The sequence below is a fragment of the Talpa europaea genome (assembly GCF_964194135.1).
Source record: "Talpa europaea genome assembly, chromosome: 2".
Classification (NCBI taxonomy): Eukaryota; Metazoa; Chordata; class Mammalia; order Eulipotyphla; family Talpidae; genus Talpa; species Talpa europaea.
Window position 1 is genome coordinate 12,439,776 of NC_140068.1, and position 21,840 is coordinate 12,461,615.

A 21,840-nucleotide genomic window follows, 5' to 3' on the forward strand; every position below is an offset into this window, starting at 1 on the left:
ATGTAAAATGTACAATATATTTCATGAAGTACAAACTACGCTGGGCTCAGGGCCAAAGAAATATTGTCACATGGGCCAAATGAACAAATGAAGCCCCCTGACCTTGGGGCCCACAGGCTGTAGTTGGGACAAAGTGACAGTAAGGCCTGCAAGTAAACTGCATCTTTCGTCGTGATGTCACCTTGAGCACAGCTGAAAAGAAATGCCTTTGAACACACAGGTGGAAGTGCTCTCCTGAACTTGCCCAAGGGGATGCATTTTTTAAAATGACCGATGCTTGGACAACAGCACAGAACGACATTCAGCCAGCTCAGCCTTATTTTCAGATAGTGAGATTGCACCGTGTGTGAACTAATTCCCATTCCTTATATGCAATTTCATAGAAATGACTCACAAGGTCCTAGGCTTCTTGTTCTGGTTTGGAACAGGATCGATGTTCTCGGGGAGGGGCACTTTTGAACGTATGCCTAGGAGAGGGTCTGGTCTCTTCAAACAGGACAAGGCGAACGTCCCCTTCTAAGAATATCTCCGGTAGTCATTTCCCTGCTCCAGTTCTCCGAGGCAGCAAGGAGCCCCACAGCGGCCACACGCCGGACGCACTGGACGTTGTACCTGGTGCTCCCAGCCTTCCTTGAACTCCCGTGGGGCGGGGCCTTCTGACACACGTCACTTTAAAGCAGCTCTAGTGCCCACTTGACAGGTTCCAAAGGACTTGCTTTAGATCTTGGCTAGGGTCCAATTTTAGGGAACGAAGAAAAAATCCTAGAGAGACTTGTTGGTTTCTGAAAAGTAGAAAATGTGTTGCTCGTGTAAAGTCAGCATCTAAGGGACTGGTAAGTATTCCCAACTCACACTTTGCTAGTTCTCTTGAAGGGCTGGCTCTAGGGGAAAACTTGAAGGAGAGAAAATTTGTTGCCAGTATCCTGCCTGCCATTGCCATCTGCCCCATGCTTTTCAGCCGGCTGTCTGCGCTCTACCTAGGAATATGTGTGTTTTTACAGGTAGGTGGCTAAAGATCTCAGAATCTGAAGCAAGAGGCTTCTCATGATGGAATCAAGGCATCACAGGTTGTTGGCAGGTGAAGGGAGTGTGTGTGGGGGGAAGAGAGATCCAGAGTGACAGGACTGCACAACCTCTGCACAGATCACTTGGGGGACAGTGGCCTGCTGATAGATCTGGGCAAACAGTCTCTTACCCAGAAGCTCCTGCTTCTTCTCTTCTTGATGTCACAGTAAGTGTTTTCAGGAGTGAGCAGCTTTGGTAAGAAATGGGACTGTATGTGCTTCTACTGCCTCCTGCATGGAATTCAGTTACCCTTCCCCCCATTTCTTTCTTCCTTTTTTTTTATTACCAAGAATGCTACCTCGTAAGGGACTAGAAGGTTTGATACCAAGCACCATGGGATCCAGTTTGCCAATGGGTATGCCTGCTGGACTTGTGCATCAACCGTGGTCAGGCTTAGAGCTTCTGCCACAGGAGTCAAGCACTAGATCTAAATAGATGCTTGGGTGTCTAGTGACACAAGCGAAAAAACTGGGTGCAAAGGGCAGGACCACACTAGTGTCCTGATAACACCTGACCTCCTGAGTGGATCTGTCTTGTCTACACTCTTCCTCACACAACAGAGTCTTTTTCCTGGCAGGTCACTTTGATCTCTGTTGCAATGGTGCTTGGAAATGGAATGTCTCAATGGAGTTTGTCATGCACTTTGACCTTGAAAGGTACTCAAAGCTCTGGACTGGTGGGGCTGTCTCTCTCAGAGATAATAAGTACATTGCCCAAGGTGAAAATGTCCCCTGAGATGGAGCAGAGCAGAGTGTACCCCTTTTGATGTCCTGATCTGGCTTACCTTCTCTTAGATCCTTCGAGAGTAGATGCCCTGGTTTCTGAAGTGGTTTTGTATTTCTTCTACTGAAATATACAAGTCTGGGTGTCTCCTACCACTGAGGTAATACTTCTATAAGTCATTTTACAACCGATAAATTATTGGGCTGCATTCTTTCCCCTTCTCTCATCACATGGGGGTGGGGTGGGGGGAGCTATTTTATTAGCAGAGGCCTTGTGATGGAACCATCTAATATATCTGGGAAGGACCAAGGAGCCAGGAAAAACAAATAAACCCGCAAAACCGGGCATCTCCCATCCAATGACCCCAACCTGTGGGCATGTTTTGTTCTTTTTTAACGCAATGGAGCATTCATGTAGTCCCTTTGGGAATTTTCTTCCCCAAACAAAAGACTTTCTGGAAAAGGGAGATAAAGCCAATGGAGGCAGCACAGTGCCGGCATCACCTCTTATAAATATCTTCCAGCCACTTCTCGTCATCTTGTTCCTCGTCATCAATTGGCTCCTCGGTTTCCAGTGGAGTGGGAATAAAAAACTGGGGTCTCAGAGGGGGCTTGCTGGAGTGTGACTTCAGTCCGAATTTGCGCTTGAGCAGGTGGAACTGCTCTTTGACGTAGTGGTAGAACTCATACTCATATCTCATCCGCTGGTAGAGAATCTGCACGGCCTCAGGAGACGGGACAGTCTTCTTCACGGTCACAGTCATATTTCCAAGTTTCCTATGCTCTGGAAAAGAACCAGGTTGCATGTGAGCCATCGTGTGTACTGCTTCAGCTTAAAAGGGGATTACACTGAAGCCTGTATCACCTGCTTCAGTGGTAGTTCTATTTTGTTAAGAACTGGTAGTTCTTAAAGAAACTCAGCTTCCAAGCAATGGAAGGGAAAAGTGTGTCTCAACAGTATTTGGAGAGATTTCACCATGTTCTAGGTGTTAATATCAATGTTAGTTGATTAAACACAAATTCTCTAAGTTCCTTTCATGGGATGTGAACTATGCAGTCAGACCACAATCCAATTGTTAATCTAAATTATACGTCCTATTGAACAATAAAACTTACCTGCTTTTCAGCTGTTCCTTGTTATCATACATGTAAAGGACTTTACTTTTAGAAGGAAAAACAGGAAACAGCTGTTTCACCACAATCTATGAATAATCATCTTGGTCTCATTTTAATAATTGATATGTTTTATTGATAGTTTAATTTGATATTGGATCATTTGCATTTCACTGTTTCAAGAGACATTTGTCAAGAAAAGTAAGAGAAAGACTGTTAGATTCCTTACATAGATTTAAAATGTGTAAATTGGTGCATATTTTGAATGATTTTTAAAAGTCTGGTAAAATACATAGCTAAAATCTGCTTAATTTTGTATTTATATTAATGCTTAGTAAGAACATCTTCTATATCATACATAATGGTTATAGAAAAATATATGTGACATAAAATATTAACCATTTTAAAGTGTACATTATGGTGAAATTAGTTACATTCATTATATTGTGCAGCCATCACCACTACGTCTAAAACTCTTTCATCACTCCAAGTAGAAACTCTAGACTCGCTAAACAACAGCTCTTCACACCCCGCCTCTCCTCACCCCTCCCCAGATAATCTCTAATCTACCTTTTCTCTGTGAATTTGCCTGTTTTAGGTATTTTATGTAAGTGGAATCAGACAGTATTTGTTCTTTTGTTTCTGACTTTTTAAACTTAGCATAATGTTTTTAGGTTCACACATGTTGTAACATAATCGGTACTTCAATTCATTTTTATGGCTGCATAGTATTTCATTATATGACTAAGTCACAACTTGTCTATTCATTTATTCATTGATGGATACTTGGGTTGTTTCCACCTCTTGGATACTGTGAAGACTGCTGTTATGAATATTTGTGTTCAGGTATTTATTTGAGTCTCTATCTCCTTTAATTCCTCTGGGGAGATACCTAGGTATGAATTCTATATTTAACTTTTTGAAAAACCACTTTGAAAAAAATCTCAGTGTCTGAAACATTTTCCATTCCTATCAAATCTATGAAGTTTCTGATTTCTATTGCTATTTTCCTTATTATCTGTAGGGGCAGGATGGACACGGTGCAGGTTTTCTGATCCAGCAGACCGGGTGGAGGAGTCAGATTCCTCAGTGGCTTTTGCAGGCTTTTATTTAGATTTACCAGGCATATGGCAGGCAGGGGTACTGGGGGGCCGGGAGGCTGGCAGTCCTCCCAGCCTCCAGCAAATCCTCACTCTATCTGGGCTCTCTCTGGCGCTCTCTCTGCGTCTCTTCTTCTCTCGGCTTCTGCTGGTGTCCCCATGGTGCCGCCCTTTTAAACTCAGTCTCTCAGCCCGGGTGTGCCCACTCCAGGTGCCCGCCATCAGGCATGCATTCAGGACCACAGGGTTCCCTCATCTATCCTAATGGCGGGAGGGCAGAAAAGCCTGATACTTTTACCTTACCCTACATTATCTTATCATTATTAATTATTATAGCCATCCTAGTAAGTATAAAGTGGTATCTTATTATAGTTTTGATTTCCATTTCACTAATGACTAATGATGCAAAGCTTCCTTCATTTGCTTGTTAGTCACTTGCAAATGTTCCCTGGAGAAACATCTATTAAAATCCTTTGCTTATTATGTACTAGGTAGTTTAACTTTTTGTTGTTGAATTGTAGGAGAGCATTGTATGTTCCGGATTTTTTTTTCCCCCATGGTCTAACATTTTATTTTATATTTTTAATTAAAATTTTTTTTTTATTATTCTGGATATTTTTGAAATAAAGGTATTGCTCATTATTTCAAATTGAGTCTCTTGAAAGGTAATGAGTTCGAGAATCCTTGTTAAAGAATTTGGCATCATGTCTTTGAAAATGGGCTCTTGACAGAACATTTTTATATCCATCTTCCCTGCTGATAACAACTATAGCTAATCTAAGATGAGAGACGTTAATAGGCTTTAAGGGTAAATATCCCTTTGGGTTTTTAAAACACAGTTTAAAAATGGTGTTAAGGACAGACAAGTCACAAGGAATTTTAAGTCAAACATTATAAGGCATGAGAAAAAGAATTCATTTATTTCCAGATTCCTACAATCTCTTCCTCTTGGCGAACTCTAAACTGTGTAGGGTTTTGTTATCTCATACCAAGAAATGTATTTTAAAGTGCATTCTTTAGTAAAATTATTTAGCCCAACTCATTCCAAAAAGAATGTAAAGAACTTTATCAAAACACATATGCTGCAATTAGTTGAAGAGTTAAGGAAACTGAACAAAAGGTGAAAGAAGGCAGGTAAGAGCAAAGGAGAAAGGTCAGTATTGGGGGCAATGGTTTCTCCTACCACATATGGAAGTAGCTCCCTAGACCTGGCCTCTTACCCCAGGCCCTCTATCAAGGAAGTAGACCAAAGGCAGGGTCAGAGGGTTTCTGCAATTGTGCATTTTCAAGAAGGGGTTGATAAACTCTCCCCACTGGGGAGTGTGTCTGTCTGCAGATGTCACTTCCTCTTGCAGAAGAGATAAGGACTTCCAGCCATGCCTTGGACTCTGTGGGCAAGCTTGTCTAACTCAGAGTATTACTAATCCACTTCTGGACACAATACAAGCCACATTTTCCCACCTATCTGTAAATGGCAATGGGCTGACATTTAGATCTCTGTCTATCTTTGGTATCTATTTCTCGATTAGTTGAGAACCCAGAAGGGAAAAGCATGGTATTTATTAGTTCCTCAAAACCCGATGATGAGTAACACAAAACACATGTTATCAGAGACTTAACTGTTGATACTTATACAGGAGACAGGTGGAGCGATTGACTCTAAACTTTCTAGCAGCCAACAAAAATGTTAGATTAATTGTATATTGCTTTTCACTTAAAAACAATCTATTCACAATTATTCTTCTTACTTATTATAAAACTATAGAGAAATACCTTCTATGAAGTTTTTCAAGAAAAATCTGCAATGGAATTAGCAACATTGTAAAAACATCCTTAGCATAAATTCAGCTGTGAGCTGAAAAAAGTGTGTTCCAGGAACTCAATTCTCAACCAGTCTGACTTGGTCAAGACTACACTACAATCTAGGGTAGAGGTCTCAAGCCTTTTGAAGATTTGAGCTCATGCTCAGGAGGATAGAGAGAAGCACATCGACTTCTAGAAGCCTATATATGAGCGTCTTAAGCATTTATAGATCTGTTAAGAACCCTGATGTTGAGAAACCAATAAACAGCATTTCCTTCAATAATCTTCCATATAACTTGTTTATCTAGTAAGTATTAGTCCCAGATGTAATTGATAAATATAAAACTTGACTATTTTATGTGTGGTAGAAGTATAGTCATAAGCATTGAGACAGTGAAGAGGGGAGGACTTGGATTTGCATGTTATGAAAAGGGAGGGCCTTATGCAGTACCTGAACTTTAGAAGAGGGTCATCCTACCTCATTCTGGAGGAAGATCAAAAGCAGTAAATCTAGCTATTTATTTGTAAAAAAATTGAGATTTACTCTATTGCAGGGTCTTAAAGATCTTTATCTTAAGATTGAAACACTACTTTCCTAAACACTATTTTCCTTTAAGGATAATTGTTGACAAAACCATTCAAGCAAAGTCTCCACTGAATTTTACTTCCATGACTAGTTCTCAAGACAAATTGGTTGCAAAATGTTGGTCTATATTATGGATTGAGTTGACTTGTTCTAAAAGATTATTAATGTCAAGACAGTCGTAGTTCTTGAAGATTTTAAAACATGATTGTATGGTGGATTTATGTTTTCATAACTGGGTGAATTGTTTTAAAGCAACTTCTCATTCATGGTGATAAAACTCTCTTCCTGGCATCTGGGGATAGGAGTTGGTGGGAGGGTAGAGCAGGTCACACAGGCTTTGCCAAAAGTGAGTGTATATTAGTAAAGTACAAGTGAAAAGAACATTGTTTTATCATAGTTTTATCATTTGTTAACTGCTTTTATCATTTGTTAACAGGCTCCTGTTGAACCTGATGCTTTGTGGTGTACCTTTATAGTAACAAATACATTTAGTGAGGACTATGGTGTAACGATGCACTAACCTAGTACTTATACACAAAATTGTATTTAATCCTCACAATAACTCTTCAGTGAAAGAGTCACATTAAAGATGAAGACACTGAGGTTGAACAAGACTCTGACTTGTTCAAGGTCATACAGCTGTAAAGTGGTAGAAGCAAGAGGGCCCATAAAAATAATCCACTGCTGTGCTTTTGTTGTGTTATTTTAGCTGCAGAAAGGTGAGCAAACTAATCACTGCTCCTCACATATTTCTGAACAAGATGACAGTGCATAATAGTGATCAATATCTGGGCTGGAAACTCACTACTCCTCATGTCAACTGGGAAGCCCAGACTTATAGCAGGTCTTACAGGAAATAAGCAGACATTTTAGAGGAGATGGCTAGTGAGTAGATAATTTAGAGGACTAAAAGAGTTCATTTAAAGAAGAAAACTGGACTATGCTATCTCTTGGTCCAAATGGAAAAGTCAGTTAAATACCCACAGTGTTGATGTTGAAACTAACAAAATCATCATTAACAAGTTTATTCATTCCAGGAAATCTTCCTGGGTGTTTTGTTTAGCTTGAAGTTGTGATTATGTGTTTCTACTATTTAATAAGGGCCTCCTCGGTGGTGCAGGTGGTTGAGCGCAGCACTGTGAAGCTGCCCATGGCCTCTGCAGTGCGTGTTCGATCCTGGCCAGCTGGGGAGATACCCACATGGTGCGGCAGACCTCTCGTCTCGCCCACTGCTCCCCTCAGCAGTGTTTTCGGTTCTTCTGCCTGTTCTGCTCCCCACTCTGTCTCTGGTGAATCCTCTCACCCGCCTGCACATCTGGCCTGTAGCCCCCAGTTCTTGTATAAATAAATAAATCTTTAAAAAAAAGTGCCAAGATTATATTGAGGTTAATAGGGAGCCTGCTGAACTGGGTCAGCTTTCTGAATGACTAAAGATTTACAAGTGGTAGGGCTTCCCTGGTGGCGTAGAGGGTTGAGCACCGTGCTGTGAGGCCATCCGCAGCCTCTGCAGTGCAGGTTCGATTCCTGGCCAGCCAGGGAGATACCCACATGGCGTGGTGGACCTCTCCTGTCTCGCCCGCTGCTCTCCTCAGCAGTGTTTCTGGTTCGTCTGCCTATTCTGCTCCCTATTCTGTCTCTGGTGAATTCTCTCACCCTCCCACGCCTCTGGCCCGTACCCCAGTTCTTGTATAAATAAAATAAATCTAAAAAAGAAAGATTTAAGGTAGTAGAATAAACAGCTCAACCACCTCTCCCCTCCTCCCTAGTCCATCAGAAGAGCATCCCTTTTATTTGCACCATCACCTTCGTTTGCACAGAGCTCTGAGGATTAACTTTTACATAGTCCTCACAGCATTCCATGAAACCTCCTGACACTAAGAGCTGAGAGATCGCCAAACTTATTCAAGGCTGTCTGACCAGTAAGTGATGGTTCTGAGACTAGAAAGTGGGTTTTCTAATTTCCAATCTAATACCTTTTTGCTATATCACTGGCTGTTAGTTTCCAAATTGTGTGGCAACCTCTAACCATCAGCTTCTCCTTTCCCTGTGTGTATTCTGGCATTAAGGAGATGGCTTGAAAAGAAGGAGTTGAGTGTTCGAAGTCAAGGGGAATGCTTTGGTAAGTCTGGAAGGATCTGGTGAAAACTTGCAAGCCAGCAAAAATGTTTTCAGACTGAAAAGGACAGTGTCATTTTCCATTTTCAGCTCTCCAGCACCCAGCTCCATGCCTGGTATAAAAAGACCCTCAATAAACATTTGTCGGGCCTCCCCGGTGGCACAGCAGTTGTGCGCTGGGCTGCGAAGCTGCCCGCAGCCTCTGCAGCACCAGTTTGATCCCTGGCTGCCAGCGAGGGTCCCACATGGCGTGCAGACCTCTCCTGCTGCACCCACTGCTCCCCTCAGCAGTGTCCTCTGTCCGTCTGTCTGGCTGTTCTCCTCCCTGCTCTGGCTTCTGGCTCTGGTGAATTCTCTCACCCTCCGGCACTTCTGCCTGTACCCAGTGCTTGTATAAATAAATAAATAAATAAATCTTAAAAAAAAAAAAAAGACCCTCAATAAACATTCGTTGATATGAAACCTATATGTTAAATCATCTGGGGGACTGGATTAATCCAAAGGGCAACTTTTGATGTTGACTATACGTCTATTGTTTTTGTTCAATTCTTGAAGGTCCTTTCTGAACACACTTTCCATTTCCAGAAATCAAATTCCTTTATGCAGTAGTGTAGGATTACGAGGCAGTCCAGAGAGGTAACTATATTTGCTTTTCTTAATCTTAGCCATTTCATTGAAGAACACTAGGCTATGGTGACAGATAGCTTACATGTACTTAGCAAAGCTTAAGAAATACCATGATAAGGGGCATTTGCCACCAACATAAATCCCTATGTGGAAAGACACAACACACATTGCATCCTTCTAGTGAATTTATATCACATATATTATTTGCAATAACCATTAGCTAAAGAAATCCAAACATCGTTGGCACAAAAAGATACCTATGTGACCTACATTTGCTGTATTAATATGGTTTGATGACTTAATCTGCCATCCTTTGGGTATATTTTAATGCTATGTCCCCATTAGCCAAAGAAAATGTTTCATTTAGAAGAAAATCATTCATATCATATGCACTGGACCCCAGCACGAAAGGCTCTGCCATGTATATAATTTAACTGCGACTCTGCCAGTCTCAAACTCTTGGCAGAAGTTAAGCCAGGCCATTGGTTTGTATCCTCAGAAAACTGGCTTCTCAGGGAAAGGACTGAAAGAAAAAAATCCTACTTTACTCTTGGAAACACACCTCCACTCAGTGCCCAGTGTGCCCATCTGCATGGAGATCACGTGCTGGTGGAAGGTTCTGGGTTCCCAGCTCATTGCTCCTTCTAAGTCACTCCCAAGCAAATGCTGGGAGTTTAACCTTTGAATGTGGATACATGTCACTTACCAGTAACCTGTTCGTATGTGAAACTGAGCAGTGATAAACACAAGGCTTCCAACCTGGCATCCAGCTGAGGTCATGAACTAATTTTGCTTTATTACCCACGATATGAATGTTTTTTGCAAAAGCAGTGGCTCTCTCTACCTCTGTGCACTGACATGTTTGGACTGCTTCATAATCCTGAGAACTCTTAAAAGTCCCTTTAATGTAAATAAAAAGCAAATGATAGACCTGCCCCATTGAGTCCCCTTCTCCCCTCTCTTCATCTCTCAAACATGCATAATGGAAAAACGATGTGGCCCTGGCTTTGGGCCAGAATAAACATTCTGGAAATACTGTGTAAACCCAGCTGCTGCACCGGAGGACAGAGGCCTCGCTTTATGACCTCCGACATGGTTAACCATATGCAAAAGCGCAAAACCTCTCCGCTGGCTTCAGTCTGTTCTAATGCACTTTGGCATTAGCTCTCCGGATCTCAGTGAACGCCCAGTCCACCCTGACCCCAGTCCTGCTGTCCCAATAATCTGGGCTTGTTTGAACCTGGTCCAACAGAGATTATGCACCAGAAATGAATAAAGTTTAACAACAACCAGAAGTAGGGTCAAATTTTACCACTGAAAAAAATAAGCATCGTTAAAAGATAATTCTTCAGCTTCAGAGAAGCTGTTGGGTGACCAGGAGGCCTGGCCATTTCCAGAAACCCTCTGTCTAAAACCCTGTGGCTTCCTCATCTCAGGCTAGATGATATCCAGAAATTTCCAGCACAAATGATGAGGTGCCTTTTCCTAGAAGACAGATGTGGTGGAAGTCAAGGTTAGGGGTGTGAGGTTGGGGTGTTCCCGACAGCAAGGAAAGCCGGAGAGGACGTGTCCTCCTCAGACCCCCCACCGCACAGCCTGCACCCAAAGCCACGTGAACACCATGCTTGTCACAGGGAGAGAAAACTCACTTCCTGAATTATACAGGAATCCACACAGATCAAACACCCTCCGCTCCCCAGTGGCGGCTCTCCTGGACACGAATGTGTGTCCCGGGGCTCACAGCGCGGCGCGGGGCTGGGAAAGCCAGCACCAGATTTGCCACTGGGGTGATCGATGGCATGTTAAGACCAGCTTCTAGGAGGTATGGCAATTAGGAGAGAAAAGAACAAAAAGTACTTCATGGCTGGCTCCCTGCGCGGGGTTGGTAAAGTCAACAGGGAGATTTTTTTTTTCCCCTTTTTTTCTTTCAATCTTTTTTTCAGATCTGGAAATACAAATAATTTAAAACTAAATCGAGCTCACTTTGAATTTTGAGACAAACTTCTCTAACCAAGTGAAAGTTACATGATTTCCTTTTTTTTTTTTTTTTAAATGTCTCAAAATGCTAGGCTCCTTTGATGAAAAAGAATGAAGTCTTTATTAGGTTCTTGATTTACTGTGACGTTTGGAAGCAGGAGCACAGTGAAAGGAGCCCAGAAGAAAAGCCACTGGTCCATGTGGGGTGGGTCACCAGGACCCACAGAGACCCGGCACTTGGTACCCGTGGGAAGAAAGCCAGCGACCAGCCCATTAGGGAATTAGGCGCTTCCAGAACCCACACTCGGTGGGTGCCACCCGAGGTCCCACCCTGTCAAATCTGAAGGCACAGGTGGTCCACCTGAGGGGCTCCCATGTATCTCTTGGGGGATCCATTTTCACGCTACTTATTCTCAGAATCTGAGAGGCACAGGTGGTCAAATCTGAAGGCACAGGTGGTCCACCTGAGGGGCTCCCATGTATCTCTTGGGAGATCCATTTTCACGCTACTTATTCTCAGAATCTGCCCAAATCCCCGGAGAGGGGGGAGGTGGTGGTGATTCATGATTTTCTTGCCAGGCCTTCATCCACTCATTCATCAGCTCTGCATTGAACACCTACTAAGCACAAAACATGATTCCAAGGAATAAGAAAACTGCTGAAAGCTAAAAACACAGGCTCCCTTCTTAAGGAGGAAGAGCAAATAATAAAGAGGGAAACAAGTCAGTATCCTTCCAGGAACTTCCCAGGCAATCTGAAAAATCCCTGCTTCATTGCAGCATTGAATATGCACAGAGGGACGAGAAGGAGGGGTGGATCACCAAGGGGTGGGTGAGTGCTGAGGGTCACCTTCATGTCCCTCTGTAAGGTCAGGTGAACAGCTAGCCCAATAAGCTTAATATCACTGAATCACAGGGGAGCCTGCCCCCCATAGACTGCCACAGAGGTTCTGAGGCAGGGCTCTGAACCTGTGGTTTCCATGAACAAGTCAGAGGATTTGGATACAGGAGTGTCAATCACACTCAGGTCTGAAAGCTTAGACTTAAACATGCCAGGCCTGGAAGAAGCACCAGTGTTCATCTCTTCCTCCTCAGACACTGCTGGGCTGTGAGTAACCACCGGCGGGCTTAGAAACTCCATCCTGTTTGGCTGGTCCCAACTGCCCCACTTACTCGGCTGCTCTGGTCAATGGGTTGGGGGAAACTTGCTCCTTTTCTCCTCAGTGTTGGCATCATGAACCACTTCCTCAAAAAGCTGCTCTATTTCTTTGAAAGTATATACGACCCTAATTTCACAAGCATGCTGTCCTCTGCATAGCTTTTTGCGATTGAAACACTGGCTCTGGCATGAGAATGGTACTAAAAGAAGGATTTGTTTTCACAGCAACAACTGAATCAAACATTTCTGGTTGAAAAGATCTACTTCTGAATAAAAATGTACTGGAAGACTTGCTGTGGCATTATTAAAACGATTCTTTTATTGGAAATACATTTTTTAAATTCTAAGTCATTATTGAGAAATGTGTTTGTTACTTTCTGTACTTTCGTTATTTTATTTGGAATCATATCACGGAGGCCCTCATCAATGGCTGGTGAAGACATCTTGACCAAATGCATTTTTTTTTAAAGGTCAAGAGAAACACTAACCCAATAGTTCTGTGCAAATTCCTTGGGCATCTGACAGTCTCACAAGCTCAGCTTTTACTTTATATGCAAGATTCTTCTTTCTATTCCTCACATCTAGCCCTGATGATGCCGAAGCCAACTGTTGACACCCCAGCAATCTGGTGCCCTGTAGATGATGGCATGTCCACAGGATGATCTCTGTCTCATTTTTCACATAACCTCTCTCATTATTCCGCTACATGGAACATTAAAAATAAACTTAACTCCTCACTTTCAACTCTTCTCCAAAGTAGATATAGAACACTTCTACTTCTTACTTCCACATGCAGAATTTTAATAGAATAGCTACATTATTTGTCAGCTTTTTCTCATCATTCTATTATTTAGAATTCTGATTTTAATCTTAGTCTCATCTTTTAAATGTTGCTCTATTATTTTTTTTTCTCCAGGGTCTTGTGTAGATCACGCTATTTATCTAGTTTAAGTATTTTAAGGTCAAAATAAAGTTCTTAAGCAGTTTACAAGCTTTTATTTCAAATCTTAATTCTTAGAAAAATAATTCACTACTTAAAATAATGTTTTTCTAATTATAATGCACATCAGTTTAGACATACCATAGTGACACAATACTTACATATATGTATATGTTCATATGCAAATATATATGATAAAGTTTTAGAAAAAGACTAAAATGGCTTTAAATCAAGTTTGTTTCTGTAGTAATATATTTGTTTCTGTAGTAATATATTTCCTTCTAGTCTTTTTCTTATTTTTGTACATGAACTGTAAAATAGATGTCTGTTACACTGGTTATTGAGTCTTATATTCTTTTAAAACTTAACTAATCTCAGCATTTGCCTATAGTATTAACTATTCAGAGTAACAGATATTTTTCAATGTGTTTTTTACGCACTTCAGCTTATGGATGTTTCATAGGCTGCATAACCAGCCTGCTACTATTAGATACTTGAGCTGTTTTTCAGTTTCTATGTCTCTAAATGATACAAGATAAACATCCTTGTTCATAAGTGATTGTGTGTCTTTTTGATGGGCTCCCTAAGATAAATGATAACTTTATATGTTGAGTCATGAATTTCTTCTTAAACTACTAAGGTCTTTAATTCTGCCTGCTTTAAGTATTAACTTTCTTTTGTCAGAGATCCTCAAATTTATGTAATATAATTTTCCTAAACTTGAACACAATTTTTTAATGTTATATAATATCATGCTAAATAAATCTTTAAAATGCAAAGAACTTTTTAAAAGTCATACATCTACTACAGCATCACAAGAAGAGAACAGGGCTGCTTATAAAACATTGACCAAACAAGAACGTCTTAGTCAATTATACAATATGAAGGCTATAAAGATAGTGATTAAACACCTTCTTATGCTTGGATTTTATAAACTGGATACTCACACAGGGCCACCACATACACTCCCAGTTTTTTCTTTTTCATCATTCATGCTGAATGCATGAACAGGATATAGTCTATTTTGTTGTTGTTGCTCTAACATTCTATTTATCACAGTGATCAGCCTCGATGAACCAGTGCTGGGACCCAAGAACCAACAACTTGAATGTTCTCACTGGAATGTTAAACATGGTGAGATTTTGATTAAACCCTTGAAGGGCTTTGAATGAAGTAGCTGTTCATGGAGGCCAAACATGTAGATAAGTGAGATATTTAACCTCTTGCCCAGGCATTAAGGAGTTCAGTTAATAAGAGGTGCTACTCAAAATAACCATTCCCAAGTCAGGAAAGTGTGAGATGAAGGTCTAAGGATGCTGTCAATTCTAGCATGAGAGTTTGTAATGTTACTTTAAAATTAAATTTACATTATAATGCCAGGTCTTAAGAGGATGTAAATTAACAGTTCTATCTCCTCCTTCTTCTCTTGTAGTTAGATACCAGATTTTCAACTGCATTCTGTATAAGACAGCATGTCTATCTAAAAGCTTCAAATTGCCTTAGATTTAAGCAAAATCCTAAGAAAGAACAATGAGAGGAAATTGAAACATCCATTTGTACAGGATGGTGGTCCATTTTTTAACTTTAGAAGCTCAAGTCAGTAGCTCCAAGACTGTATGAAGGGGAAATGCTTGGGCACCATCAGAACCATGCTAAATGGTAAATGTTTGATACAAATGTACAAGTTTGTTAAGATATTACAGATACATGTTACAATTCACAAATACAATCTGGGAAGAAAAGAACATTATTTTTCACACTATGCTTTTGAAAGGTTTGACTGTATAAACTTATGTTTGTAACTGAAACTTGTCTATAAAAAGATTTTAGGCAACAGAAGGGACAGGTTTCTAAGAGAGGATATTGAAATGATTAATTGCTAGTGGGCAAAAGTGCTATAAGAAAGAGGTTGTGGGGGAGGGGTGATATTAGTATTATAGAAAAGAAATTTAAGCTCCTTCTGATAAGAAAAATTAAGTTCTCCATTCTTCCATCATGTAAAAGAAAAAAGGAGAGAGCTCTGACTCATGTTAGGGGTTAGATGGACAGCTGGCTGTAAGTCACAGCAGTCAGGGGTGGTACTTTTTTTTTAATTAGATTTATTTCTTTATTTATACAAGCAATGGGTACAGTCAGAAGCATGGGAGGGTGAGAGAATTCACCAGAGCCAGAGCAGGGAACAGAACAGGCAGACTGACGAAGTATACTGCTAAGGGGAGCAGCGGGCACGGCAGGAGAGGTCTGTGCGCCATGTGGGACCCTCGCCTGCGGCTGGGGATCGCTGGGGATTGAACCAGCGCTGCAGAGGCTGGGGGCAGCTTTGCAGCCCAGCGCTCAACTGCTGCGCCGCCAGGGGAGGCCCAGGGATAGTACTTTTAGCTGAACTTTCATGGCCAGTGACTGAGCGGCTGCAGAAAACTGAGACTTTAGATGGAAGGGTGAGGACAGATTGCCAGGAAACGTTCAATGGACACAGCCTGAAAGCACCGAGTTGTGCTCCATGCTCCATCTTTCATCTTAGATAAGGTGGGGAGCAGGGGGGAACAAAAAGAAACAACGTGGTGGTGTTGGAAGAGCCAACCTGTAACAAGCAGCAGCCAAGAAGAGATGCTGAAGGGGCTGGGTGGTGACCCCATGCTCTGTGTCCAGACATCTGAATCATGCCCACCTAACACTTTCCAACGTTATGAACCAATATTACCTCCATTAAAATAAAAAGAGGTGCTAATGCTTAGAAAAAGGTGCTCTTAGGAATCCTCAGGTTCTATCTGATTAATTCACCTGGGAAACTGCTTTAAAGACAGGTCGGGGAGAGGGCGTAAAAGAGGATAATCTGAATGACATTCAAGACATCTCCAAAACTCTGTTCAAGGATTCAAATCTGTTCCAAAGCAAAGGCATTTGAAGGAGAAAAACCCACAAATGAGAAAGCTGTGACCCATTCATTACATTTTAATTTCATTGGGGCATGAAATGAAATGCTCTAAAAACAACTGCATACAGTCAAATAAGCAAACTGACTTTAAATCCATACCATATTTTTATCTCATTTTGATATGAGATAGAAACCAGTTAGTTACGTCACAGTCTTCTTCAAATTATGTACAGTTAAGGAAACATTAAAAAAATCTGAATGACTCTTACAATCTAGCAAGATCATACATAAACTGGCTCATTGATTGACAGCTTTCCAGTAACCTTTCCTCTCCAATGGCTTTTACTAAATGATTTATTTACTTGGTCTATGCTGTGGCTGCCTCCTGGCCGCGCTGCCTTTAGCCCTATGGCTCTGAGTCTCAGCGTTCCTTGTGAACCCATCTCCGAATTTCTGCAGAGGTTGTGGGTTCTCATACAGAGACATTTGGAGTCCTGTGTTCAGTTCTAAAATGTTCCTCCTTCTCATTTCTTTTTGAAGAAAAGAGAAAATCATGGACAGTTTCTGACCCGCTGAGTCATGTCAAATGGCAGAGTTCTCTACATCTGCAAAAGGAAGGTCAATTCCAGTTTCCAGTCTCTGCCAGCTTGGCTCTGTGCCACCTTTTTCTCTTAGATTACAAAACGAATCTTAGCCACTATGGAAAGCAGTGTGGAGGTTCCTCAAAACACTGAAAATGGATCTACCAGGGCCTCCCTGGTGGTGCAAGAGATTAAGACACAACCTATGAGGCTATCCGCAACCACTGAGGCACGAGTTCGATTCCTGGCCAGGGAGCAACCCACATGGTGCAGCAGACCTCTCCTGACTCGCCCACTGTGCCCCTCAGCAGTATATTTCAGTCAATCTGCCTGTTCTGTTCCCCACTCTGTCTCTGGTGAATCCTTTCACCCCCTCCCCCCCACACCTCTGGGCCTCTACCCCAGTTCTTGTATGCATAAATGAATAAATCTTAAAAAAAATAAAAATGTATCTACCTTAAGATTTCACTCCTAGGAATCTACCCAAAGGACACAAAAACATTAATCCAAAAGGAAACCTGCATTCCTATGTTTATTGCAGCACTATTTATAATAGCCAAGATATAAACAACCCAAATGCCCCCAAACAGATGAATGGATGAAGAAGATGTCATATATACACAACAGAATACTACTCAGTGATGAAAAGAAGATAAACTCATGCCATTTGTTACAACATGTAATGAAGGGATGATGTTGAGCAAAATAAATCAGAGGGAAAAAGATAAATATTGGATGGTCTCACTTATAGATGGAATATAAAGAACCCAAACAAAGGGTTGGGAAAAAGACAACACTTGCAAGCTGACCCATAGATCTGAAGCACACAGCAGGGAGAGCAAAAGAGGTCAAAGTCGGGGAAGGAAGAATACAAGGCACTGTGGTGATGGTCATGGGTGCTATGGTGGTGGGAGAGCTTCGGGGACTATATCTGAGGGGGGAAACCAAATATTGTACAAAAATAAATGCTGTAAGAAAATAAACAAAAAATGTAATTAAAAAATAAATTAAAAAAACCCAATGAATTTGTTAAATGGCCCTTAAAATAGCAGAGTTTTTAAATCAGATGTGCACAAAGAGTTGGTGTCCCCCCAGCTCCAGTAAGAAAGATGTAGAGAGTATCTCGAAGAAAACCATGGTTCTGTCTCAAGTCCAGGACTGTGTTCATGGCAGGGCTCAGCCCACCAGTGCCCATGCATGTGTTTCTGATTCCATGTCCTACTGTCCAAAATTGACACTTATACATGAGCTCCAATTCTTGCATTGAGTATTCCTAAAGACTTTCAGACCATCATGCCCTTTGTATACTTCCTGAAATATTTACATGTGATTCTTTGATAAGTTAATGGTGCCAACTGGGCACAGAGGGAACTTGTTTCTGTTCTACCAGACACCACTAGTTCATTACTTGAACTTCAGCAGTAGTAAATAAGTCATTTCGATCATTGTCAAGGAAAAACCACATGAGTGGGGGTCTGTAGACACAAAAGTGAACACAGCAGATAGTAAGAATGCTGCAATTGTAAGAAAGAAAAAAAAATAGGACCCTGAATATTAACATCAGAAGTTTTGAGCTTATTGAAGTTTTTGAGCTTGTCACAAACATTAATGGCATCACCTCAGTGATATAGTTAACAAAGCGCTTTATAAAAACATATGGAAGTCAATAATTATTTTAACAGAATAACAAGATTGATTTCATTACTTGAAACTGTATTTATTTCTGGTAGATTGTATGTTTCAATAGATAATTTTAAAAAGTAAATGTCATGGAATGTTGACTTACTATAATTTTAACAGTGAATGTATCATAGAAGATTTTTCATCTGAACAACTGTTATGATGGTGATAGGGCTCTGAAAAAGTCTTTTAAGAGAAGTGCTCATTACTCACTTCTTTGTTCTATATGATAAATTATGTACTCTCAGAATTTTTAAGACTCCAACAAAACATTTGCAGCAACTAGACTGGAAAGGATTCCCATTTTTGCTTTGCTATTTTAGAAAAATAAGCATTTTCCCTGGATTGTTTGCTTTCTTAAATTCCATTCCCTGATTCATAAAATCCTTATGGAAGCTGAAGTTGTTGACATGACTGAAACAAATGACTTTACTGTTAACCAGACTGAGTCATTGCAAGTGCTTTGTGAAAACAGTCGATTTTCATAGTCTTAACAAAGTCTTTCTCCCAGAAAAAATACAGTAAAGAAAAACAGAATATCAATGAATATCATCAACAAAATGTCTAAGCTTTCCAGAAACATAGGGTTCTTAAAAATTTAGCAGAAGGAAAGTTCCTACAACCCTAATTACTATTAACTACACCATCTCCCTCAGCTTTTCATGTTTCAAGCTTGCTCTTTACATAAGAGGCAAAAGAATGACTCAGTGCCAGGAGCATCCAACATCCTGACTCTTCCATGGGTCAGTTCAGCTGCCCAGGAAGTCATGAATCCTTTCTAAGTTGGCAGTTTCCTTATCTGTAAAATGGGCAAGGTGATAGAATCTACCTTGTAGGGATGTTAATAGGATTAAATAGAATAATAAAGGGTTTACAAAGTCCCCACAACACAGTAAATTCCCAGGAAGTGTTAACTAGAAGAACAAGGATGATGATGATGATGATGATATTTCTGAAAATACGTTTCTCAGACCATCAATATTCCACCACTAAGATAGGAAAGTGCTCACTTTTCCAGCTGCAACAGAAGAGTTTGAATTCTTCTGAATGATAGCATCCTAAAAAAGCTTTTAAAGGAGTGCTCATTAATCATCTTTTTGTTCTATATGATAAGTCATGTACTCAAAATTTAAGACTCCAAACATTTGTGGCAACCAGACTGGGAAGGATTCCAATCTGAGAGCACATAAATTATATGTGCTGCAATTGCAGACATCAAGACTTCAGATGATCTGCTCTTTCAAAAATGTGAAGAACCGGTGGTTCAATGAAAGTAAACATTCATATCCTATACAGTACTTGTGTGCATTTATAGATAAACTTTCCCTACCTACATATTCACCAACAATACAATTTTCAAAGCGCTTCTTGCTTATATCCAATCTCGAATTGATTATATAATGCTTTAAATGTCAAAATGATATTTTCATGCTCCATGTATTTCTTTCTCCCCAAAGTTTCAATTGGGTAGGGTTATCACTTTCCTATGCATATTATCTTTCATTGCATTTTGCCTGGGTTGGGAAAATAATCCTTCTTTTCAAAATAATTCATGAATTTAGCATCTAAAATATTTTTAAAAAGAATAAATATTTTTTAGCCTCCCCGACCAATGCTATAATAACTGGATATTATAGGGCCAGAATTTTCTCTATTATTACACATTACTTAACTACATAATGAAATACAAACAAGACTGATTTGAAAATAAGTGTGGATCAAAAGACTCAACAGTGCCCATGAATTGGTACTGGGAAGATCCAGTGCCCTCCCAGGTCCTTTCCTTGTCTGCATTGACATTCCCTTTTTTTTTTCTGGAATACTCGCCAGAGGCTTTGTGGAGACTCCCAAAGGGTGTACAGGGACTGTCTGCCCTTCTAGGTTCATTCTGGTCAGGTGAAACCCTCCACAGGGCTGATCCCAGGGGGCTGAAAGGGTTCTGGAGTTCTCTCTTCATGAAGGCAGGTGTTTCTCCATGAATATGGAGTGTAAGGTCTGCAGCTCAATGTGAGGCTGAGATTTCATGGATGTTTAAGCAAGAAGTTTCCTGGCTGCTGAGTGGAACTCATAATGTAGCATGGAGACTGCTGGTACCTATTGGGTTATGTCCCTCACTCTTGCTATCACCCCAAAGCTGTCACCTTTCTGTGGCATCTTCCTGACGTGTATCCAGGCTGTAGCCACCAGGTATGCCCAGAGCGCGGGTTCTTGCCTTCTGTCCCAGCTGCCTGCCCAGCCCAGCAAAACACCTGCCCAGCTGGCACCCTGGCTCTGGTTTCTTGACTAGTCTTGGCAGATGGATATTTACAAACACTCTAAATTAAGGGGGAACACATTTAGAAGAAAGAGTCCAACAATCAGTTCTATAAAAAGTCCAGATCATATGGGAGAAAAAGCATACCATCTTATCTTTGCATTCTATTCCCTCAATCTCCTCTCAATATTTAATATAATTAATCATTATTTTTACAAAAAACCCCTAAGAATCAATTGACATGCACCAGGGTGTGATGGTTATGGCCAACACATATCCAAAAAAAAGTCCATGGCTTTTATTTTTGCCCACTTAATTTGGAAGGGATTCAGAAAATACATTTTTTTGAAATATATCAAAGAAGTCTGAACTTCACTCCTGAATCATGCTGTATTTACCTCTCAGAAAGGATCTTCATCAGTCAAGAGGAAAAGCAAACAGGCAAATGTCATCTGCACATTCCTTTAGAATTGGGCGATGGAATATGAGGGAGGTTGAACTGAATTTGAGTGTCCACACCTACCAAACCCAATAAATCAATGACCTCAAGATATCATAGCATAAAGACTTTATTAGGTGCCATCTGTAATCACTCAATTAAAAACAAATAAAGGACACATACTTAAACCTCAGTCCCTGACATGAAAACAGCTGTACAGTCCACATCTGGTTTGACTAAACTGTGATACTGACATTTAATCTTAATACTATGATGACTTGCGGGGAGGAAGGCGTGTCAGCTACTGCAAAGTCAATTTGTTTTCAGATTAAGGCCAGTCATGTTGCAATAGAAAAGATCTACGAGCTGCCCTAATGTAATTACACCTCCTGAAATAACTGCCTGGTTGGACCAACTAGTCAAGGATTCAAGCCTAGGAAGCCAGTTCCTGCCTTCATAGTGCTCACACCATGGTTCATTCAGCAAGACAAAAATTTTAAGACTATTGGAGAGATTAGGAGAGAGTCATGGAATTTTAGTGTTTCAGGGTTAAAAATCAATTTCATAGCTCCTACAAATACCCAGAAAGGGTTGCGTGGGTATATCTAAAGGTGGACCTTTGAAGGACCACTGGATAAAATATGGCAGGCAGTTTGATGAAATCCAAAGAATTGCAGATAAGAGACTGGAAGAATAGAGAGAAGCTGGCATAGGTGCCTTCATTTAGGCCTGGGTTGCATCTGCATGAGTCCACGTGGGCCCCTGGAGAATGATGTTCTTATTTGCCCCTTTTTAGTCCATGTTA

At 40.7% G+C, this 21,840-nt stretch overlaps 1 protein-coding gene across 1 annotated transcript in view; it reads right to left on the minus strand.

Annotated features, from left to right (window-relative positions):
- Positions 1 to 2,287: 2,287 nt before the first annotated feature.
- UST (uronyl 2-sulfotransferase) overlaps positions 2,288 to 21,840 on the minus strand; it is a gene marked incomplete at its 3' end in the record, with an annotated part of 262,702 nt that continues 243,149 nt past the window's right edge. The window contains exon 8 of the mRNA XM_084228839.1: positions 2,288 to 2,571. Coding sequence (XP_084084965.1) covers positions 2,288 to 2,571 — 284 coding nt within the window. The remainder of the gene's footprint in view (positions 2,572 to 21,840) is intronic.